The 24,268-nt window shown below is 39.2% G+C and overlaps 1 protein-coding gene across 8 annotated transcripts in view; it reads left to right on the forward strand.

The window, feature by feature from the left end:
- Window positions 1–24,268, forward strand: part of LOC133618792 (zinc finger protein 521-like) — a 295,725-nt gene that overhangs the window by 247,048 nt on the left and 24,409 nt on the right. For all 8 annotated transcript variants that reach the window (XM_061979506.2, XM_061979501.2, XM_061979503.1 and 5 more), the window contains one exon: window positions 18,654–18,769. In XM_061979506.2, coding sequence (XP_061835490.1) covers window positions 18,654–18,769 — 116 coding nt within the window. The remainder of the gene's footprint in view (window positions 1–18,653; window positions 18,770–24,268) is intronic.

Here is a 24,268-nt window from a genome sequence, read left to right on the forward strand (position 1 = left end):
ATTTTGGTTATGTAACCCCCAATTCCAACTCTTGATGCTCAGTGCCAAGCAGGGAGCCACTGGGTCCCATTTTTTGTAGTCTTTGGAATGACTTGGCCGAGGTTCGAACTCACAACCTCCCAGTCTCAGGGCAGACACTCTAACCACAAGGCCACTGTTAGCGTGCTAACGTTAGCATGCGAGCACGTGAACATCAAAGTGCTAACTTTTTTTGCAAATGTTACGCTTTTTTGTCTACTTCAGCAGCCATACACTATACAGTCATATAACTTGGTATTTCACACATGCTAACTGTATGCATGTGTGCATTAGCATGCTAGCATGCTAACAATAAAGTGCTAGCTTTTTTTGCTAATTTAGCAACCGTTTCCCCGAGAGTCATGTAACTTGGTATGTGACACCTGTTAACGGCTAGCATGCTAATGTTAGCATGCTAGCATACTAACATTAACATTGAATGGGTACATTCATTTTAATGGACAATTGCTCTGAGACAAACGCCAAAAAGACAAGATTACCTCCTCTTGTAGCTCAGCCATGCTTCCATGTAGCTGGACGTCTCATTTTGTTCACACACTTGTCTACTTTAACCCTGGCTAAAAAGTTTTGACGACACTTGTTAACTGTGCATGCTAGGACGCTAACATTAATGTGCTAACTTTTTAGCTAACTTTACTTTTTTTTCTCTCTAATTACTTAGGCTAACTTTTTGAGCTAGTTTTGCAATCGTTTACACCAGAGTCATAACTTGGTATGTAAGATGTGTTAACTGTTAGCATGAAATTGATAGCAAGCTGGCAAGCTAACTTAAGCACGCTAAGTATTTCATCTAATTTTACACTTTTGTCTCTATTTTCGCAGCCATACACCTTTGAGTCATATAACTTGGTATATGAATTGAATTATTTATTTATTTCAAACCTGCACAGTACAACAACACACTTTTTTTTTTAAACATTTTGGCAGGGACATTTATGCTAGGCTTGAAAAGGGGTTGGATGAAGCAGATGCTTATAATATCCCAACCCCTCTCACTCATTCCACATTTAACATAAACAATATAATACAAGAACAATACTATACAAACAAAAACAAGAAAAGCTCCTGTACACTAACAATACAATAGTACCACTGTTACTATGACAAGACAAGACGAGACAAAACACACACACACACACACACACACACACACACACACGGGCCCAAACACTCTCTGACCATACACCTCTCTCTCATGGCTCTGTGCTGAGGGCATCACTCTCTTTCCTCCTCGTACTTCTTCAGTACTTCTTTTTTAAACAGTCTTTTAAATGTAATCATGTTAGAACAGGTTTTTAACTCGTCCCCTAAGTTGTTCCACAGACTGACTCCACGCACTGAAATGCACATTGATTTTAAAGTTGTTCTAAATTTAGGAACATATAATTTGTTGTTTCCTCTTAGACTGTAACTATGGTGAGCATCTCTATCCTGGAATAGGTTCTGTATATTGGATGGTAGAGAGTTTTGGGATGCCCTAAACATAATTTGAGCAGTTTTAAAATTGATCACATCGTGCAGTTTAAGTTGCTTTAACTCCATGAATAGTGGATTTGAATGATGTAAGTAGTGAACATTGGACACAATCCTAATGGCCTTTTTCTGCAGAGTGACTAAAGGCTGTAGATGGGATTTATAACAATTTCCCCAGACTTCAACACAATAGTTTAAATATGACATAATAAATGAATGATACAATAAAAGCAGAGCATTGGTGTTCAATAAATGACATGATCTCCTCATCATTCCAACACATTTAGCAACTTTTGTCCTCAGGTAATTTATATGAGGCTTCCATGATATATTTTCATCTATTACCACTCCCAAGAATGAATTTTGTTGAACATATTCTATTGGTGTATCATCAATAACAATCCTGAGGGGTATTTCACTTTTGCGATTGCTAAAGAGCATGATTTTGGTCTTCTTTAAATTCAGAGACAATTTGTTGGTATTAAACCAAGTTTTTAACTTGATCATCTCCTCAGTTACAGAGGCCAGAAGTTGCTTCAGGTCGTCACCTGCACATGTAATGGTTGTGTCGTCAGCAAAGAGGATGAACTTCAGCAGTGTTGATACTTTACATATTTCATTGATATACATTATAAATAGGGTGGGTCCCAGTATCGACCCCTGGGGGACTCCACAGGTTATGTTCATGAGTGTAGATTGATGTTGGTCGATCTGAACAATCTGCTGTCTCTCATTCAAGTAGCTCTTCAGCCATTTCCCTGCCACTCCCCTTATGCCATAGTTTTCCAGTTTATTTACCAAAATCTGGTGGAATATGAAACATGCTAACTGTTATCATGCAAACGTTTGCACACAGGCTAAATGTTAGCATTTTGATATAAGCATGCTAACGTTTTAGGCTAGCTGTGCAGGTCATTTTGTACAGTTACACTTAAAACTCTCAGATTCAGACACTCGGCACCATCTTAAAAGTACGACGGCTTCCGACCACCCCCGGCCACAGGTTCAGGGCACAGATAGCAGGCCCATCAAAATTTCTGTGGGAATTGTTTTATTTATTATTATAATTACATTTTCACTATTATTTATATATTTATTGTTATCAATAGTTACAATATGATTATTATGATGTGGCGGGCCAGATCTGGCCCCCGGGCCTTGAGTTTGACACTGGTGTGCTACAGTATATGTTGAGATTAGTTTAATAGACAATTAGATGTAAAATTGACAGTAAAGAATCTTTGACGTTTCTGAAGAATATTAGGGTTGTACGGTATACCGGTATTAGTATAGTGTCGTGATACTAATGAATCATATCCGGTACTATACCGCCTCTGAAAAGTACATTTGTGGTATCATCCAAAACTAATGTAAAGCATCCAAACAACAGAAGAATAAGTGATTATTACATTTTAACAGAAGTGTAGATAGAACATGTTAAAAGAGAAAGTAAGCAGATATTAACAGTAAATGAACAAGTAGATTAATAATTAATTTTTTACCGCTTGTCCTTAATAATTTTGACAAAATAATAGAATGATAAATGACACAATATGTTACTGCCAACGTCAGCAGCTAAATTAGGAGCCTTTGTTTGCTTACTTACTACTAAAAGACAAGTTGTCTAGTATGTTCACTATTTTATTTATGGACTAAATTATAATAATAAACATATGTTTAATGGACCCTAAGATTTTTTGTTAAAATAAAGACAATAATGCCATTTTTTGTGGTGCCCTTTTTTTAGATAAGTATCGAAATACATTTTGGTACCGGTACCAAAATATTGGTATGGGGACAACACTACTACCGGTATATATTATTCACTGATAAAAGTGGCCCTCTCAGGGCGACCATAACTGTGATGTGGCCCTCAATGTAAACAAGTTTGACACGCCTGTGTTAGAGTAATGAAAATGTTTGTGATAAATAACACTGTATTTTTCACTATGCACGTCTATCCAATCATAAAGCAAAACACTGTGATTTTGCAGCAATGGCGGCTGAGTTCCACCTGCTTTAAAAGCGTCAACTGCTCAAGTTTTATTTGGAGTTGCCTCATGTGACCAAAAACACACAGTGGGACGTCCTTTGACTTTGACACTCCTGACTAAAGGGGACAAAAAGAGGACACATCTCACCCCAGAAGTGACTGGCAGGAAAGTGAGCATAAAAGTAAGTCACACAGACCAGGGGAGACAAAACAGAGGAGAAAAGGAGACAAAAACTTGGAGGAGGCTGAGAAGGTTGCAACCGGCAAGTTGGATGTGAGATGAAAGCACAGAAGAAGAGGAGGAGGAGGAGTAAGAGAGAAACAGGTTGGGGAGGGAGAGTAAATGGAGAGAGAGAGAAAGAGAGAGAGAGAGAGAGAGAGAGAGAGAGAGGTCCACAAGCCCCTGGATGATGAGAGGGAGGCTGACTCTCCCAGGACACATTTGACAGCTTTCAGAAGTGGGGGAGCCTGCAGCTAGAAGTGTCTGCCTGCACCCTCAGGAGCAGCAGCCAGCCAGCCAGGGTGTGCTGTGGAAATTGTGATTGGGAATATGCGCTTAAGACAAACAAAACAGAAGAAAGTGTGCCTGATGAAAGTGGCACATGTGTGTATGTGTGCGCCTCTTCCCCCCTTTTTTAAACTCATGTCGCAGCATGAAGTCGAAACTTTGAAAAAAAAAAAGGACAAGATGCTCTGCAAACAATGTGACAAATTGCTTATTTTTAATTAGTTTATTGGAATATATTATTAGTGTTTTTGTGACGACGTGGTCGCATAGTGATGCGGGTGTGGTTCTCCCAAGGATGCAGACGGCTTCGGACACAGCTTGCAGGTAGGAAAATAATTTATTGAACATATAAATCGTACGGGGATCAAACAAAAGACGTGCAAATAGCAAAAGGCAAAAACAAAAGGACTAGCGTGGGAGCTAGCAGGCAAAATGGCATAGCGTGAAAAGCTAGCGGGAATCTAAGTTGTCGTTATCAGTTGTATGGGAACAAACTACGAAGCCAGACAGAGTGAGGCCAGAGCAAAGACTAAATAGCCCTCTGATTAGCGCCCGGGCAACAGGTGCGCGTCCCGAACACTAACCAGAGGCAGGTGCGTACAATCTGCCGTCATGGCAACAGAAACAAACTAAACTCAAGGTGCTGAAAACACGTGACTAAAACATAAACAAACTATGATCCGGGCAGCGGATCGTAACAGTTTTATTCACAATAAAGCTGGTCCTCCTGCCTGCAATCATTCTCCAAAACCCAAAACCAGTGAAGTTGTGTAAATCGTAAATAAAAACAGAACACAATGATTTGCAAATCCTTTTCGACCTATATTCAATTGAATAGACTGGCGCAAAGTTGAAAAGCCAGCATCTGTGATGGTATGGGGGTGTATTAGTGCCCAAGACATGGGTAACTTACACATCTGTGAAGGCACCATTAATGCTGAAAGGTACATACAGGTTTTGGAGCAACATATGTTGCCATCCAAGCAACGTCTTTTTCATGGACGCCTCTGCTTATTTCAGCAAGACAATGCCAAGCCACGTGTTACAACAGCGTGGCTTCATAGTAAAAAAGTGCGGGTACTAGACTGGCCTGCCTGTAGTCCAGACCTGTCTCCCATTGAAAATGTGTGGCGCATTATGAAGCCTAAAATACCACAGCAGAGACCCCGGACTGTTGAACAACTTAAGCTGTACATCAAGCAAGAATGGGAAAGAATTCTACCTGAAAAGCGTCAAAAATTGGTCTCCTCAGTTGCCAAACGTTGTGTTGTTAAAAGGAAAGGCCATGTAATACAGTGGTAAAAATGCCCTTGTGCCAACTTTTTTGCAATGTGTTGCTGCCATTAAATTCTAAGTTAATAATTAATTTTAAGTTAATGATTATTTGCAACAACAAAAAAAGTTGTTTCTCAGTCCAAACATTAAATAGCTTGTCTTTGCAGTGAATTCAATTGAATATAAGTAAAAAAAAAAAGATGTGCAAATCATTGTATTCTGTTTTTATTTACGAATTACACAACATTCCAACTTCACTGGTTTTGGGGTTTGTATGAACCATGAAGTAGCCTGCTGCTAGCTAACAAATACACAACTTTTTATTCCTATTTGTACGCGTTTAACACCGCTAAAAACTTGTCTGCTATACTAAATGCATTGTAATATGTTGACAGTTTGACCCAGGAACAATCAAGACCATGTGTTGTTTCTTATGGGAAAGATATTTCAGTTTATTCGTAGTTTAACTGCATTATATAATATTATAGTACCTCAACTTAACTCAAAACACTTATATCTTAAATCAACGTTGCCCATTGAAATTGATTGAAATCAATTTTATCGGTTTTTGGCGCCCCCAAAACAGCACCATTTTAAAAAAACGCACTTTCAGATAAGAACTATTGAATAAAAACAATAAAATAGAATATACTATAGTAGTTTTATAAGGTAATATAATACTAATGTACAGCATTTAGCTTGAAGAGCGGACTTCTACGGTATCTCCTTCCAGCTGCTACTCTGTCAAACACAGCATCAGCAGCTTCTCCAAATGGATTCATGGATAAATGACAACCGTTTAGATATCATTTCAACATTCTCGGCCGGCTTTAGACTACCTCAGTATGGTGCGGACGAGCAGTGCTACACTCGAACTGCTTCAGTAAGTTGGCTACACGCTCTGGAATGGTTTCGATTATGTCTTTCTTTAATTCAATGAATATCATCCATTTCTTCTCAGCACTGTCCTTCACACTCACTTTCTTGCTTCCCATGCTTGAAATAACACAATTATGTCAACATGAAGCTGTAAGATAATGCTAGCAAGTCAGACCAGATGTTTTGGGCTGATCTTACAGTGTTTACTTTTTTGTCATTGCAGGCCAAAGTGGCACATATCAGATGTTTTTGTTCGAAATCTGATGTTTTTCAGATGACTGTTTACACTGCAAGTAAAATGTGCAGATTTTAACCATTGGAATCATTTCTATAGTTTGAAAACACTGCTTATTATGTTGTATCATGCCAAGGTAACCAAGTTAACTGCTTTTTTTATGCGGCTTTGCAAGACCCGTTTCACGTGACTTTAAACTTGACACCTCATTGGCTGGTTCTGAGACAGGATCGATTGCTTCAGCCTTATTTTACCGAAAGTGAGTCTTGCTTTTTGAAGCAGCAAATTTTTTGACACTGAATTTTTCAGCATAGATTTTTTTACACTAAATTTTTATACACTGAATTAAAAAAAATATGGGTTTTTTTTTCTATGAAATTGTCAGCATGATTTGATGTAAAAAAAAAAAAAGTTGAGTTCACAAAAGTAAAAAAAATAATTCAGTGTCAAAAAAAAGCTAACCTCCGTAGCTGGACAAACGACGGACTCTTGGGAGAACAGCAGTGCCGCTTGCCTGGCGATCCTTTAAATCGAGGACGTTGACAATTCGGAACCATGATAACAGGAAATCTGCTGATTGGAGTGAGCGTTGCTCTGGTGTATCGACAAATTGGAAGATGCTGGCAGCCGTTCAAAGTACCTTAAAGCTGCCACAAATGATTGGAGGATGCGAGCAGAACTGTGGGCAATATTGCAATTTTTGGCCACATCTTAGTGACACAGGCTGCTCTAATGGTGAAGTATGATGAATTTGAGGACCAGAAATAGGCAATTAAGAGTGAAAGTTTAAATGTATTTAGATTCTAATCTGAATTGTTTTCCCTGGCTGCAAGCGACTTGACAAGGCCGGTGCTTCGAGACTCTCCCAGAGGACAGTGTAGTGAAGACGCAACAAACTCCTTTCCTGTCTCTCATGGACACACACCTGTTGTTGTTGACTTTAGTTGGACTGACTGGCTCTGCTATTGCATTTGCGAGCACCAAGGTCGCAAAACAGAGACACGCTGCAGGCTTGCACATACATATGCATCCAGGAAAAATACATACCCCAACCCCCACGCTTTCGACGCTCCACCCCACATGGTATGGCGGAAAACGGAGCAGCGCCCCTAGTGGCTGGCAGCCACTAATCACTTGACACTTACGTAATCACTTGACAGCCCTAATATATAATGTACACACACACACACACATATATATATATATATATATATATATATATATATAGATAGATACACATTCGTAGTTTAACTAAAACCATTTCAGGTGACTTCGTCTTGAAGCTCATCGAGAGAATGCCAAAAGTGTGCGAAAAAGTAATCAGAGCAAAGGGTGGCTATTTTGAAGAAACTAGAATATAAAACATTTTTTCAGTTATTTCACCTTTTGTTTGTTAAGTACATAACTCCACATGTGTTCATTCATAGTTTTGATGCCTTCAGTGACAATCTACAATGTAAATAGTCATGAAAATAAAGAAAACGCATTGAATAAGGTGTGTCCAAACTTTTGACCTGTGTATATATATATACACACACATTCGTAGTTTACCTGCATATATATATATATATATATATATATATATATATATATATATATATATATATCAGTGACGTGCTGTGAGGTTCATGGCTGGTAAAGCACTGACTTCATCACAGATTTACAAACATATGGACCCTAAAGAGTATCTTATTCACCATTTGATTGGCAGCAGTTAACGGGTTATGTTTAAAAGCTCATACCAGCATTCTTCCCTGCTTGGCACTCAGCATCAAGGGTTGCTCCCCTCACCTCCCAGGAGGTGAGCAAGGGGATGGGTCAAATGCAGAGAACAAATTTCCCCACACCTAGTGTGTGTGTGACAATCATTGGTACTTTAACTTAACTTTAACTTTACACATACAAACTGTAGCACACAAAAAAGCACATTTAATTAAAAAAACTTTATTATGGTCTTACCTTTACTTATAAATGAAGTCCATGCGCAGCTCCTTTTGAACAAAAGCATCGATAGCTTGTTTACAGAAGACAGTTCCTTATCTTTCTTAAGTTTGAAAAGTCTCTGTCTCGATGGAGATCTTCCTTTAATTATTACCTCCTGCTTCGATTGAAAGTCCAGTTTAGAAAACTGTTTTATTTTAGATATGTAATCCTCCTTGTTAAAAGTCCAGGCGAGAGGAAAAAATAAACGATCGCTAACTGTTGCTGCTTGTTGTCACTTATCCTGCAGCCGAGTAGTCGCAAAAATGATCCCTGGGATCACTAGCGCCCTCTACCACCATGAGGCGGGATTACTGCGAGCCTCAGCCAGTGCGTTTTCGCAGCCGTTTTATGATTGCTCAGCACAGAAATATGTTACACACATACAGTTGTTGACAAAATACACTGTACATTATATACCTCAGCTAACTAAACTATGGAAATGTATAATATAATTCATAAAGCAATACGTTCTCACTGCACAGCAGGCCAGCAGTTAGCCGAGTCATTGCGCAATCCATGGTGAGACACAACTGGCTGCTGATCATCGCAAGTCTCTTCTCAGTATTTGAACGGCAAATGTGAAAATTCTGCGATTTTGAATAAAAATAATCTAAAACTGGTGAAGTTAAATGGAAAATAACTTTATAGTATAATCACTGGATACAAAAAACAATTTAATAATTTTTTTTTCTTTTTTTCTTTTTTTTCTTTCCATGATGGCACGTGAGGCCCCGCCTCACCTGCCTCCCCTGACTGCACGTCACTGATATATATATATATATATATATATATATATATATATATATATATGCTTAATCTATTATTTGCACACTATTGACTAGTGATGTACCGAATATTTGGCCGCCGAAAAATAAAGTAGCCGCCGGGATAAAATACTTTGCTCGCCAAAACCGGATGTAGTGAGGACATATCGACTTCCGCTGGCAGACTGCGTCTTTTCCCGCGCACACGGATGACGTATTCGCCCAAAAATGACGTAAAAGTCGCAATCAGGTCGCATTTCCGTTTAAGCTGAAGTCTCACTTGAAAAGATCAGACTTCAATCAGATTCGTATACTTCCTCCTGATGTGGCCCAAATCTGATGTGAAAAGTTTAGACTTTGGAGCTTTTAGAATGGCTAAACATATCAGATATGTGTCACTTAAAGGCAAACAAATCAGATTTAGTGTGCGGTGTAAGCGGGGCCTCTGACATTTACTCCAGCAACTAATGGCGAGGGGGTTTGTAACTCACATTTTTGCTTAACAATTACCTTTGAAATAGCTCTTATCTCAAAACACACCCAGGTTTAGGTACCACTGTATTAATATTTAACATTGTCTCATCTTGTTCATAATGTGCTAGTTAGTCTCTCTATCACCCTGTCCCTGCCGGTTCTCCCTGTCCTTTCCTTCTTGTGTGAGACAGCGGAGTCATCTGGTTGCCGGGGAAACAGCACAGCAAGTGTGACTGTAATAGTTACGCTCCATTTTTTTGCCTCGCAACAATTGCTCGCACAGATGTGTGACCTGGACCAATTTTGCTGATTCATGTTAAATCGTAAAGGAAGAGTAGTGCCGTATTTTTCATACAACAAAAGTCGATGCAATGAGGTAAATTTTTTTTTTTTTTAAACAATGTGAAAACTTAAAATTAACATCAAAAAATGGCTCTTTATGGTAACTGTGAGAAATGACGATCTGTGACTGTGACGATCTCTTCTTTAACCGTGTTTTTGTCTGCGTGTACTGTACAGCCGGTCATTTGCAGCTGCAGGAAGCCCTCATTATGTCTTTGGCTGGAAGAGGAAGAAGTCGATACAGCAAAAATAAAAATGGATTCCGGGGTTGGGGGGCTTCTAACACCGAAAAGTGGGGCGAGCGATGACAAATTAGTAGTTGACATTTTCTAAACCTGCGACTTATAGTGTAAAAGGACTCAAAATGTGGTGATGTGGTGTGCTTTGGGTCTTGTTGATAGTCTAGTACAGTGGTGTCAAAGTCATTTTCACTGAGGGCCACATTGCAGTTATGTTTGGCCCCAGAGGGCCGTTTTTAACAGTGAACACTATTATTACACAATTTTTTAATGCATTTTATTAGTATATCCTTTATAAACTAAAAATATGTTAAGTTGCAGTAATTTCACTTTAAAATGTAGTGTATATTATTGTAAATGTAAAAACAGTACTGCTGTTTTTATGGTTAAAAAAAATAAATAAATAAAAAGGCAGCTCAGTTGCCAGAATTTTACTTTAAAATGTATATTCCTTTTTTTAAACTGCATTTATTTTTACAGTAAAATTTTAACACTTGAGCTGCCAGTTTGTGTGTGTTTTTTTACTGCAAATCAAAAGCTGTAGATTTTTCGATTTATTACTGTAAATGCCAAAATGGCACCATAGTTTATTACTTATTATTTTTTTTCATTTAAAGAAAAATGCTGTAAAAACAACAGTAAATTTGACAATTTTACCATGAAATCTATTGCTACTTTTACATTGCACAATTTGATGGAAAACTTGTTATAAGTATTTATTTCTATTTAAAAAATGGTTTGAATGTTTGATAATATATTTTTGCATAATTAGACCATATTTAATTTAACAAAATTTGCGATTGCATGGACTACATGTATTTTTTTTCTGCCAAAATAGAAAGAAATAATACATTTAATAAGACAAGTTACAGTACTTTATTGATTTACAGGATTTCGAGGGCCAAATAAAATGACGTGGTGGGCCACATCTGGCCCCCGGGCCTTGTGTTTGACACCTGTGGTGTAGTATATAGGATGTAGTACTACATCCACACTGTGACCGCCATGGAGTAAAGAGCGAGCGAGACAACTTTGTGAATTCAAAGGTTGTCGACTCGGGCATCAATGGTGTCAGTGCTGAGGGGGGACAAGGGGGCCAAGGTCTCCTCGCTGTGGGGGATATTAAGCCCTCTGATTGGCTCTCAGGAGCCACCCATGGCAGACATCTCCTATTCTACACAGGCCCCAGCTCATCTCATCTTTATTTTGGCAGGGTTGGCGCTCCTTGCAGGCAGCACTGCACCACACTACTTAGCTGTTTGCGCAAGGAGTGAAGCAAAGTTGATTCCCTCCCCTCCCCTTTTCGCCTTTTCATTTATTTATTCCTCGAGCCTACTTGTGTTTGTATCCCCTTAATCATAATGCAGAGGATGTTCTGCAGCAAAACACTTCACAAGCAATGTGGAGACAGTATGGACACGTTTTGTTGTATATCTCGTACTTTCCGGGCGATAGAGCCGACCAAATTTTAGAATAAATAAATATTTGTACATATATTAGCCGCACCGCAGATATATACTGGTACGAAAGAGTTTGTAAATGTTTATTTACATACCTTAATTGTTTCCAAACGGTGCATGTCACGCGGCAGTAAAACGGCTGACCAAACAAAACAGAAGTCATAGTCATGGATTCATTACCTGCGGAAGCTAGCTCTCTAATCAGCTAAACCAGGGGTGTCAAACTCGTTTTAGCTCAGGGGCCGCATGGGGGAAAATCTGTTCACACGCGGGCCGGACTATTAAAATCATGGCATTAAAAAGAAAAAATAAAGACATCTTCAGATTGTTTTCTTTGTCTTACTTTGGCCAAAAATAGAACAAACACATTCTGAAAATATTACAATAAAAATATAGAAAAGTTTAGATCCATGAAGGAAAGAAGAAAGTGAATGAATGTTTATATCAGAATACATTCACATTTGCATAAAAATTAGGGGTGTGGGAAAAAATCGATTTGAATTCGAATCGCGATTCTCACGTTGTGCGATTCAGAATCGATTCTCATTTTTAAAAAATCTAATTTTTTTTTGATTTTTTAAAATGTTTTTAAATAATTAAAGAACAAACCAAAAGTAGTGAAACAAAAATGAATATTATCAACAACAGTATCAATATTAGTTACAATTTCAACATAGCAGTGATTAAAAATCCCTCATTGACATTATCATTAGACATTTATAAAAAATTTAAAAAAAGAATAGTGTCACAGTGGCTTTCACTTGCATCTCATAAGCTTGACAACACACTGTGTCCAATATTTTCACAAAGATAAGATAAGTCATATTTTTGGTTCATTTAATAGTTAAAACAAATTTACATTATTGCAATCAGTTGATAAAACATTGTCCTTTACAATTATAAAAGCTTTTTACAAAAATCTACTACTCTGCTTGCATGTCAGCAGACTGGGGTAGATCCTGCTGAAATCCTATGTATTGAATGAATAGAGAATCGTTTTGAATCGGGAAAAATGCCCCTGTGCCAACTTTTTTGCAATCTGTTGCTGCCATTAAATTCAAAGTTAATGATTATTTGCAAAAAAAAATAAGTTTCTCAGTTAAAACATTAAATATCTTGTCTTTGCAGTCTATTCAATTGAATATAGGTTGAAAAGGATTTGTAAATCATTGTATTCTGTCCGTATTTACCATTTACACAACATGCCAACTTCACTGGTTTTGGGTTTTGTAATACAAATGCCCGTAGCTGCTGCAAAGAGTGACCTCTCTGCCTCTTGCAGCACATAACAATGCATGCATATGGCGATTATCGACGCTGGAAAAGTTACCAACTGGATTTTCATTTATCATTCGGTTAATCGACTTATAGAATATGTCGGCCCAGGCCTAGCTATTAGCATGTATCAAAGGGGTCAAAGTATCCTACATCATTGGATGATAGCCGGCACTAGCGGGCCACCTTTTGCTTCCTGGAGGATGAAGTGACACGATGGGACTGAACCATTTTTTATTCTAAGGCAGAGGGAACAGTTTCAGAAATGACGTACTCTAGCAAAAGCGAACCATATTGAATTTTCATTGTTAGCTAATAGGCAATTTAGATTTAGACTTAGACTTATACTTTTATTGTCATTCAAATTTGAACTTTACAGTACAGATACGAGCGAAATTTCATTGCATTAGCTGGTTGTAGTGCAGGATAAAAGAGCAATAAGGTGCAGATATAAATAAATAGATTACTGTACAGATAAATATATTGCACTTTTGCATATGCATCCACGTTTATGGATGTATGTTATATTGTCTTTATATTCCAGTGAGTTAATCCGTTTTTGGGGGGGATTTGAGGGGATTATTATGATGCGTTCAAGAGTCTTATGGCCTGAGGGAAGAAGCTGTTACACTGCTACGGAGACTGCGGAACCTCTTTCTAGAGTCCAGCAGTGAAAACAGTCCTTGGTGGGGGTGGGAGGAGTTTCTGCAGATTTTCTGAGCCTTGGTCAGGCAGCAGCTTTTTGCGATTTCCTGGATAGGAGGAAGAGGAGTCCTTATGATATTTTCTGTCGTCCTCACCACTCTCTGCAGAGACTTCCAGTCTGAGGCACTGCAGGCTCCAGTCCAGACAGAGATACAGTTGGTCAGTACGCTCTCTGTAGTGCCTCTGTAGAATGTGGTGAGAATGGGGGGAGGGAGCTGTGCTCTTTTCATGCGACGCAAAAAGTGCATGCGCTGCTGAACTCTTTTTACAAGAGCTCCGGTGTGTAGGGACCAGGTCATATTGTCAGTTATCTGCACCCCCAGGAACTTGGTGCTGTTTACGATCTCCACTGCTGCGCCATTAATGAAGAGTGGATTGTGGCTGGACCGGTGCCTCCTGAAGTCGACAATGATCTCCTTGGTCTTGTCGACGTTCAGGACCAGGTTGTTGGTTCTGCACCAGTCAACCAGATGTTTCACCTCCTCCTTAGTCCATGCCGTTGTTGTCACGGATGATGCCCACTACTGTTGTGTCATCCGCGTTAGATCAGCCTTAGAACCAAGCCACAATGCGTCCGCCTCCGCCTTGAAACTTTCATGTGCGACTCTCGGACGCACGTCGCTCAATAATTAACACACCCAGGTGAGCTCGAATTGGCCCACGTAAATGCCAACAAGAACCGCGCAGAGGGGGCCGCTGTGACCCAAGCCGTCATCTCCGCCTCACCTCGCCCTCCCGAGCCTCTGCGTCTTCCTCCCTAGCCGCCTGGCACCACGGTGCGTTTATTAGAAGAAAAGTTATTTTGAGCTGTAAGAAATTCAAATGAAGGCTCCCACATGCTAACTTTTTTTTTTCTCTCTCCGCCCTTTGGGATGAGACAGCCGTCCTTAAAGCACAGGGGTCTGGGATAACAAACGGCATGTTTGAAGTGCTCCTCAGAGAGCGCTGAAACACACCCACGCATTCAAGGCACATCCACTCAAGACCCACACCACCGTTATCCCCTCAGCTCTGCCAGTGTGGACGGTGGCTTAATTAAAGCACAAATATATATACATATATATGTGTGTGTGTGTGTGTGTGTGTGTGTGTGTGTGTGTGTGTGTGAGTGTGTGTGTGTGTGTGTGTGTGTGTGTGTGTGTGTGTGTGTGTGTGTGTGTGTGTGTGTGTGTGTGTGTGTGTGTGTGTGTGTGTGTGTGCATGTGTTTAAAGTGGCAGTGTTTGTATGCTGGTGAATGCAGTCTAATAAGCAGTGCATGAATATTTATACTGTCAATATAATTAGCCATGTAGACTAATGGAGGCCATGTTTTGCACTTGAAGCCATGCCAATTTTTACGGTTGTTTATTTTTTCCCGGCTTGTTGTTCCCACAGTGGTGCTAAATAAGGAGTATCATTATTCCCAAAGCATTATGCAGCCCGTGTCGTGGATTTGACCGTGGTCGCATCACTGATCCGCTAACATCTTTATAGTTGTTGTTTTATGCAATTTCGAATGGCGCTATCATTTGTTTGTAATTAAGTCATTTTCCTTGTCGTTTGACATGTTCTCTTCAGTTTCCATTCAGGCAAATGCAATTAGGATGCTGCCTTTGTTGCCGTTATGCTTGCAGCGAGGCCCCAACTCTAATGTGCACGAGTGAAATGAAGGCTTCTGAATGTGAACTTTTTCATTAAATACGTATGGGATGAACGATCAGGATGAACAATGATTGCGTGCACAAAATCCTGACAATATCTATTACATACTGTGTACCAGGGGTTACCAACGCGGTGCCCGCGGGCACCAGGTCGCCCGTAAGGACCAGATGAGTTGCCCGCTGGCCTGTTCTAAAAATAGCTCAAATAGCAGCACTTACCAGTGAGCTGCCTCTATTTTTTAAATTGTATTTATTTACTAGCAAGCTGGTCTCGCTTTGCTCGACATTTTTAATTCTAAGAGAGACAAAACTCAAATAGAATTTGAAAATCCAAGAAAATATTTTTAAGACTTGGTCTTCACTTGTTTAACTAAATTCATTTATTTTTTTACTTTGCTTCTTATAACTTTCAGAAAGATAATTTTAGAGAAAAAATACAACCTTCAAAATTATTTTAGGATTTTTAAACACATACACCTTTTTACCTTTTAAATTCCTTCCTCTTCTTTCCTGACAATTTAAATCAATGTTCAAGTAAATTTATTTTTTTCATTGTAAAGAATAACAAATACATTTTAATTTAATTCTTCATTTTAGCTTCTGTTTTTTTGACGAAGAATATTTGTGAAATATTTCTTCAAACTTATTATGATTAAAATTCAAAAAAATTATTCTGGCAAATCTAGAAAATCTGTAGAATCAAATTTATATCTTATTTCAAAGTCTTTTGAATTTCTTTCAAAATTTTTGTTCTGGAAAATCTAGAAGATATAATGATTTGTCTTTGTTAGAAATATAAATAATTTATTATTTATTTAGAAATATAGCTTGGTCCAATTTGTTATATATTCTAACAAAGTGCAGATTGGATTTTAACCTATTTAAAACATGTCATCAAAATTCTAAAATTAATCTTAATCAGAAAAAATTACTTATGATGTTCCATAAATTCTTTTTTGAATCTTTTCAAAAAGATTCGAATTAGCTAGTTTTTCTCTTCTTTTTTTCGGTTGAATTTTGAATTTTAAAGAGTCGAAATTGAAGATAAACTATGTTTCAAAATGTAATTTAAATTTTTTTCGTGTATTCTCCTCTTTTATACCGTTCAATTAAGTGTTTTTTTCATCATTTATTCTCTACAAAATTTGAAAAATGTGCACTTAGAGAAAATATAAAAATAAAGTGTTGCATATTGATATTTATCTGTTTCTATATATATTTATTGTGAGAAATCATTAAGATGATCAGTGTTTCCACAAAGATAAATATCATTAATTATTAATAAGTTAAAGGTAAATTGAGCAAATTGGCTATTTCTGGCAATGTATTTAAGTGTGTATCAAACTGGTAGCCCTTTGCATTAATCAGTACCCAAGAAGTAGCTCTTGGTTTCAAAAAGGTTTGTGACCCCTGCTGTATACTGTTTATATAGCGGATGCCATCTGCAGTAGGGCCTTGTACATTGAGTAAAACTAACTTACCAAACCTCGAGAGTTGCATGAGGGGATGTGCGGACGTGGAATGGAGCCCAAAATGCACGTAAGCAGCAACACAAGTGTTAGTATTGGGCAGCGGCAACACAAACGTATTCAATAATGAACAAATAATACAAATATTAGACAATTAGTTTGACTTGTACTGACTCTTCCCCCCATAGGTCAAACATCCATGCACCTCTATTGTACGATATTCAAACCATGGTTACTGGATGAAATCGCAACTTTTCTAATTGCTGGAAAATTCCATGAGACGGCATATAATGCGCACTTAAAATCCTTTCATTTTCTCAAAAATCCACAGTGCGCCTTATAACCCGGTGCACCTAATGTACGGAATAATTCCGGTTGTGCTTACCGACCTCGAAGCAATTTTATTTGGTACATAGTGTAATGACAAGTGTGACCAGTAGATGGCAGTCACACATACGAGATACGTGTTGACTGCAATATGACGCCAGTAAACAACACCAAAACTTTAAATGTTCCATTGAAAATAAAAAACATTACACACGGCACTCAAAAATCTGTCAAAATGTTTTAGTACGACTTTGAAGCCGCACCGCTTGATGGATTGTCGGCACATTACAGCTACCGTAGTCAGAGATTACAAGTATTACTATGGTGTGTGTATAAGGACCGCAAAATGGCACCCATTAGCAGACATATTATCTGCCGTTTTGTTTCACAATATTATGCAAAACCAACTTTTCTTACCTTCTGGTACCTGCTGATGTGTATTTGAGTTCTGCATAAAACCTGAAAATTTGCGCACGTCCACCACTGTAGTCCGTCCCAATGTCGTAGTCAATAAGCTTCTTCTTTTTGTCTATCTTCTTATTATGGACATTAATCCTCTGCTGTTGCCATTTCCAATATAAAGTAGCGTAAAGTTCTAACTTATATCTCGCTATGGAAGCGCTAAAAACTACCAGTGAAGTGGGTTTACATTATTCCAGATGTGCTCTGATTACTGCTTTGCACAATCTTGGCATTCTTTCGATGAGCTTCAAGCCCACCTGTAAAGTGAAAACCATTTCAGGTGACTACCTCTTGAAGCTCATCGAGAGAATGCCAAGAGTGTGCAAAGCAGTAATCAGAACAAAGGGTGGCCATTTTGAAGAAATTATAATATAAAACATGTTTTCAGTTATTTCACCTTTTTTTGTTAAGTACATAACTCCACATGTGTTCATTTATAGTTTTGATGCCTTCAGTGACAATCTACAATGTAAACAGATAGTCATGAAAAGAAAGAAAACGCATTGAGTGAGAAAGTGTGTCCAAACTTTTGGCCTGTACTGTATAGGAAAAGGTAAACAATTACATTTCCCAAGGGGAAAAGAAAATAGTTTATCTCTTACCACAGTGAAGTCAATTCAATTAAAAAATATCATGTTACTATGGCATTAATTGAAAAAGTAAACAAAACACAATAAATGGGACAAAAACTATGAAAAATCAAATGTTCTCTAGAAATGATACCTTTAGGGAAAAGGTTCGGTTGCAATATAAACTAAAATAGTACAGTCGTTTTAGAAATATGGCAGTAAATCTGTCACGATGACGCCTTTCGAAGCGATGCTGAATTGGCATTTATTTCTATGGGCTTTTGAATGGGCATGGCCACGATGCTGCTAAACTGAACTGAAACTATTACAAGGACATGTTGACTCACCGCTAAATAAAATAAATATAGCTGTATCCATGAGGCAATTTAGTCCATCAAAGTAGATTCAAGCAAACACCTGCAGAATACGACGACCACCTTGATGATCAGCTACTGAAGTTTGTGGCCCCAAACAACTGCTTAAAGTCTTAATGCCAGGCTCCTGAACAAGTCTAATGCTTCATCTTCTTCTCTCTGTGCAGTGTTCGTGCAGGCCAACAAGCTCCAGCAGCACATCTTCTCCGCTCACGGCCAGGAAGATAAGATCTACGACTGCTCGCAGTGCCCTCAGAAGTTCTTCTTCCAGACGGAATTACAGGTGAGCTCCAATCCGGGCGGGAACAGTTCACTCCCCTCCCCTTTCCTACGCTTTGAGGATCAGAAGAGGACTTATTTCAGTCCGTTCGAAAACTCATTTGTGATTCCCAGATATGATATGATTTGCTTATTAGACCGTTGGTGCAGTAAAATATCTGGAATTAGGGGATTAGCAGAATGCTCGTTTTTGAAGAGGTAATTACGCACAGTGCAGACGCAAAAACACGGTGGAGTCAATATGGTTTCTAATCACTGAGGAGGCCTCGTTGCTAAATATGAGCCTGGTCCTCAGGGGAGGCCATATCTGCCCTTCAACAAAGTTACTAGTTGGACTTCCGAACTCGCAGTGCTAGAGCGATAATCCATTTTCAAGCAATCCCTCCCTCTTTGCTCCTCAGGGAGCGCGAAAAAATGAAACAGACCGTATTATTTTATTACACTGGTGGTGTGTTTTTTTTGAGCCGCTCTGTTGTGTTCGGGGGATTCTCCGTGGTGCATATGGCATCATTTTTGTATTACCGTTTGAAGATGAATCATTAAAATTTTAGCCTTTAAACCACCTAGTCTAATCACTGGCGTTTTTCTCAATTTGCCAGAGCGGGCATAGAGAAAGAAGAGATGGTTCTGTTCTGCGAGTGGATTCAAACTGGGGTCAGCGCGGCTGCTTATTGATCATCACGCATTTCTTTAAGGAGGTCCGGTTTTTAAACCCAGCAGAAGGTCTGTGCCAGGGGGAAGGTGAATGTGATCATTATCTGATGGTCATTTGAATTAAACAGGTGCACTTCCTGGATTATTTACTAGGGTTTCAGGGCTACAGGGTCAGCACATTTTATTCATTTTCTAGAGTAATAGGCTCCTCTGGTATCTGTAAATAACTTCAATCAGGAGAACTTGCTTATCATGTGATCCTGATTGTCTCTTGTAATACAATATGTAAACATACAGGTGGGTATTTGGCAGCATTTCAACTTATGAAAGTGGAAAATTATTATCAATAGATATTTTATTGATCCCTACGGAAACCTCGATTATAAATAAAAAACATTAATTTTTGAGAGTCCTGCCTTCCTCCTGATGTATATTTCTGGTCTTGTCATCCTCGTCCGGACAGATGAGTAACACCGCTTGATCAAAAGAGACGTCGGAGACGCTTTGCTGAGCAAAAAGTTGCTTTATTACAAGCGAGCGTCATTATACAGGTCTGCAGTACCCGGAGGAGGTCAAGTCAAAAAAATGAGGCATTCCTAACTTGGAGAAGCCAAACCATCAGTTTTATATTCCTCCTTCCTGTCTCTGTGTGTGTGTGTGTGTGTGTGTGTGTGTGTGTGTGTGTGTGTGTGTGTGTGCTAAGTCAGGAGAGCACATCCTGACCATAAAAGGAGATGTTTGTGTGTAAGTGTCTGCTTTAAGTCATAACTCAAATGTTGGCGTTGAGCTAGACAGGTAGTCTCTTCTCAAGGATAGGGCTATCACTTTTGCATTCCAAAGTCCCAATTAGGGCCTCTTTCCGACGAGAAGTGATCCAATCCACCTGCGAATGTCAGACTAAGGGGCCTTATCTTATTATGTGCTCAAACTGAAATACCACTATTTACTTAAACTCGGTGGTTTGCTTTCTCCAAGATGAATATGAACATTCACCATATGCAAAACATAATATGAGTTAATTAATTCACTTCACTCCCACCCCAATACTTTCGAAGTACTGATGTAAGCTAACGCTGCTACTGCTGAAACTCTGCACACAAAAGGGTGAACACTTCCCCAAACATGCAACCCTACTGAGTTGCCTATGTCGTAGTTATTCTTCACTGTTTATTTTACAGTTACTTTGCACTGTTATCAAACACCAAAGTTATATAGCAAGTACATGTGTGTAAAATTTGAGCAAGATTGGCTGACAAACATGTCCGCGATCAGGCAAAACGTCTCTGCTCGTATTACTAATTGCCCCAAAATGTGTGACTATTTGTGTAGAAATATCGGGAAACAACTACAAATGTGCGTTTCTTACACTAACGGTGTTACCAAAAAGATCAATTAGAATAATACATACTCATTTAGGCCCATTATGCATGCCTAACTGTTGATAGGTCGACGCAATTAAACAAGTATAAAGAAAGGGCGCTGGTAGAGCTGTGTTTTGACATTTATTTGAAAGACGTGAGAGTCGTATGTCCCCGAGGAGCTGTTCTGTGTATGATTAGGTTGTTTTACAGGAGATTAGAGCACAACATGACAGACTTGTGGCACTTTATTATGAAGGGGAACGCACAGTACGTACTATACGAGCAGCGCGTATAGAAAACTGCTATATGTTTGATTTGCTGTGCTATATGCTCGATGTGTATGAGGGGCCGTTAGAAACAAGAGTGTTTCAGTAGTGTATGAGAGAAAAACATTTCAGTTGTTTATGTGAGAGCATTTCAGTAGTGTGTATAAGAGTGTTTGAGTAGTGTGTATGGGAGTGTTTCAGTTGTGTGTGTGAGAGAAAAACATTTCAGCTGTTTATGTGAGAGCATTTCAGTAGTGTGTATGAGAGTGTTTCAGTAGTGTGTGTCAGAGAAAAACATTTCGGTTGTTTATGTGAGAGCATTTCAGTAGTGTGTATAAGAGTGTTTCTGTAGTGTATGAGTGTTTCAGTAGTGTGTATGAGAGAAAAACATTGCAGTTGTTTAAGTGAGAGCATTTCAGTAGTGTGTATAAGAGAAAAACATTTCAGTTGTTTATGTGAGAGCATTTCAGTAGTGTGTATAAGTGTTTTAGTAGTGTGCGCGAGAAAAACATTTCAGTTGTTTGTGAGAGCATTTCAGTAGTGTGTATAAGAGTGTTTCAGTAGTATGCATGAGAGGTAATTCTGAATAATGTCCCTAACGGCCCCGCATAGATGCGTCTTTATTTAAAATGTTGCAGTTTTGACTTGTTGTCTAACTTGCCGTGCACAATGTCTCCTTGACACGGGAGGCGGGGGCAGGCGGGGCGGCCCCTTTGTCAGTCTGTATGAAGTGGAATTGTCTTCCAGCAGTGCGAGAGGTGGACGCTCTCAGTGTCTACTCCAGACTTTCTCCCTGACTCTTTGGCCCGCTCGCCGGCCGCCCGGGCTCCTCATCCTGCATGGGTCAAAGGGCAGCGCGAGGCTGGGTGGGGGAAAGAGGCGGCTGGGCAGGTGGAGGTAAAGTGTAGCAGGAATAATATTTTATTAATTTGCTGCTGAGATCCAGTGCAGCCTCCTCCTCCCCGCCCTTGGTGAACTCTACCCTGCAAGGGGGCCTTGCCAATTTCCACCCAGCCTGTCTAGATGGATGATGGGAGTATATTCGTCTAATCAGCCCTCCCAGGACCCACCCCCCCACTCGGTGGACCCCCTCAGAGTGGTCATATTGACTGTCTCCTAGGCTGCTGTGGCCTGGATTGCACATTCCAAAGGAGAATAATCTCCCTCCTTCACCGACAAAACAATAGCAGGCAGATGCGTGTACCACCTTTGCTTTGAGAGCCCCCCAGGGGCCCCTCCGCCCCATCCCTATTCTGCCATGCTCATACAATCTTCACCCTTTACACCTCTTCTCCCTCACCCCATTAAAATATAGAGCAAGATATTTCATGAGGTGCTGATAGGGAGGGCACACAGGCTCTCTCTGACCCTCTTACACACACACACGCTACAAAAGAGCCTCTCACTAACTCTTATGAGACCAAAAAAATGTCCCCGGGCACATTGCAATGCGAGACCTGATAACAAACTTCCAGCCTCAAATACAGTACGTGTCTCTGCTGCCAGGCTGGATTAATTAGGCAGATTCATTAACTGATGGGTGCAGCTTAAATCTGACATGAGCAGGCGGACTGACAAGAAGCACAGAAGTTTAGGTTACAGCAGGCCAGCCATTGGAGGCGTTTCTTACTTCTTCTTTTTTTAACTCCACTTATCTTTCTTCTTACTTTGTTGCCATGGAGAATTGTAACATTACCTAGAGGCAGTTCAGTTGAGTCTACTCTGAGTCAAACCAGACATAATGTCACGTGTAACAAAGGTATTGAAATACAGTGCCGTCAGACTTTGGTTGGTACCCATGCATATTCACCATCCCCAAATTCTTAATGTGACAACGCTTACCCCTGAAAAATATTCAAGCAAGTGTTTGTTTTTGACACATTTGAACCATCTTTACACCAGATATATTAACTTCCCAGTAGCTTGACCTTTTTTAAAACATACAGTACAGGCCAAAAGTTTGGACACACCTTCTCATTCAATGCGTTTTCTTTATTTTCATGACTATAACATTGTAGATTGTCACTGATGGCTTCAAAACTATGAATGAACACGTGGAATTATGTACTTAACAAAAAAAAGGTGAAATAACTTAAAACATGTTTTATATTCTAGTTTCTTCAAAATAGCCACCCTTTGCTCTGATTACTGCTTTGCACACTCTTGGTATTCTCTCAATGAGCTTCAAGAGGTAGTCACCTGAAATGGTTTTCACTTCACAGGTGTCATAGTTTAGATGCCTTCAGTGACAATCTACAATGTAAATAGTCATGAAAATAAAGAAAATACATTGAAATGAGAAGGTGTGTCCAAACGTTTGGCCTGTACTATATGCTAATACATAGCATGGCCTGGGAACATTCCAAATTGAACTGAATACAAATTGTCTAAAAATAAGATACAAACATACACTTCTAGAGGGCGTGCACATACACAAAAGCGGTCCCGCAGAAGTGACCAATAATTTGTAGTAGCGATGTGACGTTTGCAAGCAAATCATGTCTTTTGAACAGCCCTTTTGTAGTTGCAAGCCGTTTTTTTATGTACACACAAATGTGTGTGCCGCACGACTGGTGAATGGACTAGGAAAATAGTCATAGTCAAAGAAAACATAACATTATTTGGATTAAATTTTCTGGTTTATTGTTCTTTAATACCCTATTTTTTGGACTATAAGGCGCGCTTAAAATTGTTCACATTATATCGCCTAATGTACGGATTAATTCTGGTTGTCCTTACGGACCTAGTAGCCATTTTATTTGGTACATGGTGAAATGATAAGTATGAACAGTAGATAGCAGTCACACGTAAGAGGTGTGGACTGCAAGTTGACGCCTAGTAAATAAATGATGCTAGGAAACAAGAGCAAAACTTTGATGTTTCATTGAGAATATAGAATATTACACACGACGCATAGAAATCTGTCAAAATGTTTTAGTACGACTTTGGTAAGTTATGCACTCGCACCGGTTAATGGATTGTCGGTGCATTACGGCTACCATATTCAGGCGTACTGCGCTTCAACATACGGGTATTATCATGGTGTGTGGAAAAAGACACCAAAATGGCACCTTTTAGGACACATACAGTATTACCTGCCGTTTTGTGATGAGTTTCAAGCACACCTGTGAAGTGAAAACCATTTCAGGTGACTACCTCTTGAAGCTCATCGAAAGAATGCCAAGAGTGTGCAAAGCACTAATCAGAGCAAAGGGTGGCTAT

The sequence above is a fragment of the Nerophis lumbriciformis genome, linkage group LG19 (assembly GCF_033978685.3).
Source record: "Nerophis lumbriciformis linkage group LG19, RoL_Nlum_v2.1, whole genome shotgun sequence".
In the NCBI taxonomy this organism is placed as follows: Eukaryota; Metazoa; Chordata; class Actinopteri; order Syngnathiformes; family Syngnathidae; genus Nerophis; species Nerophis lumbriciformis.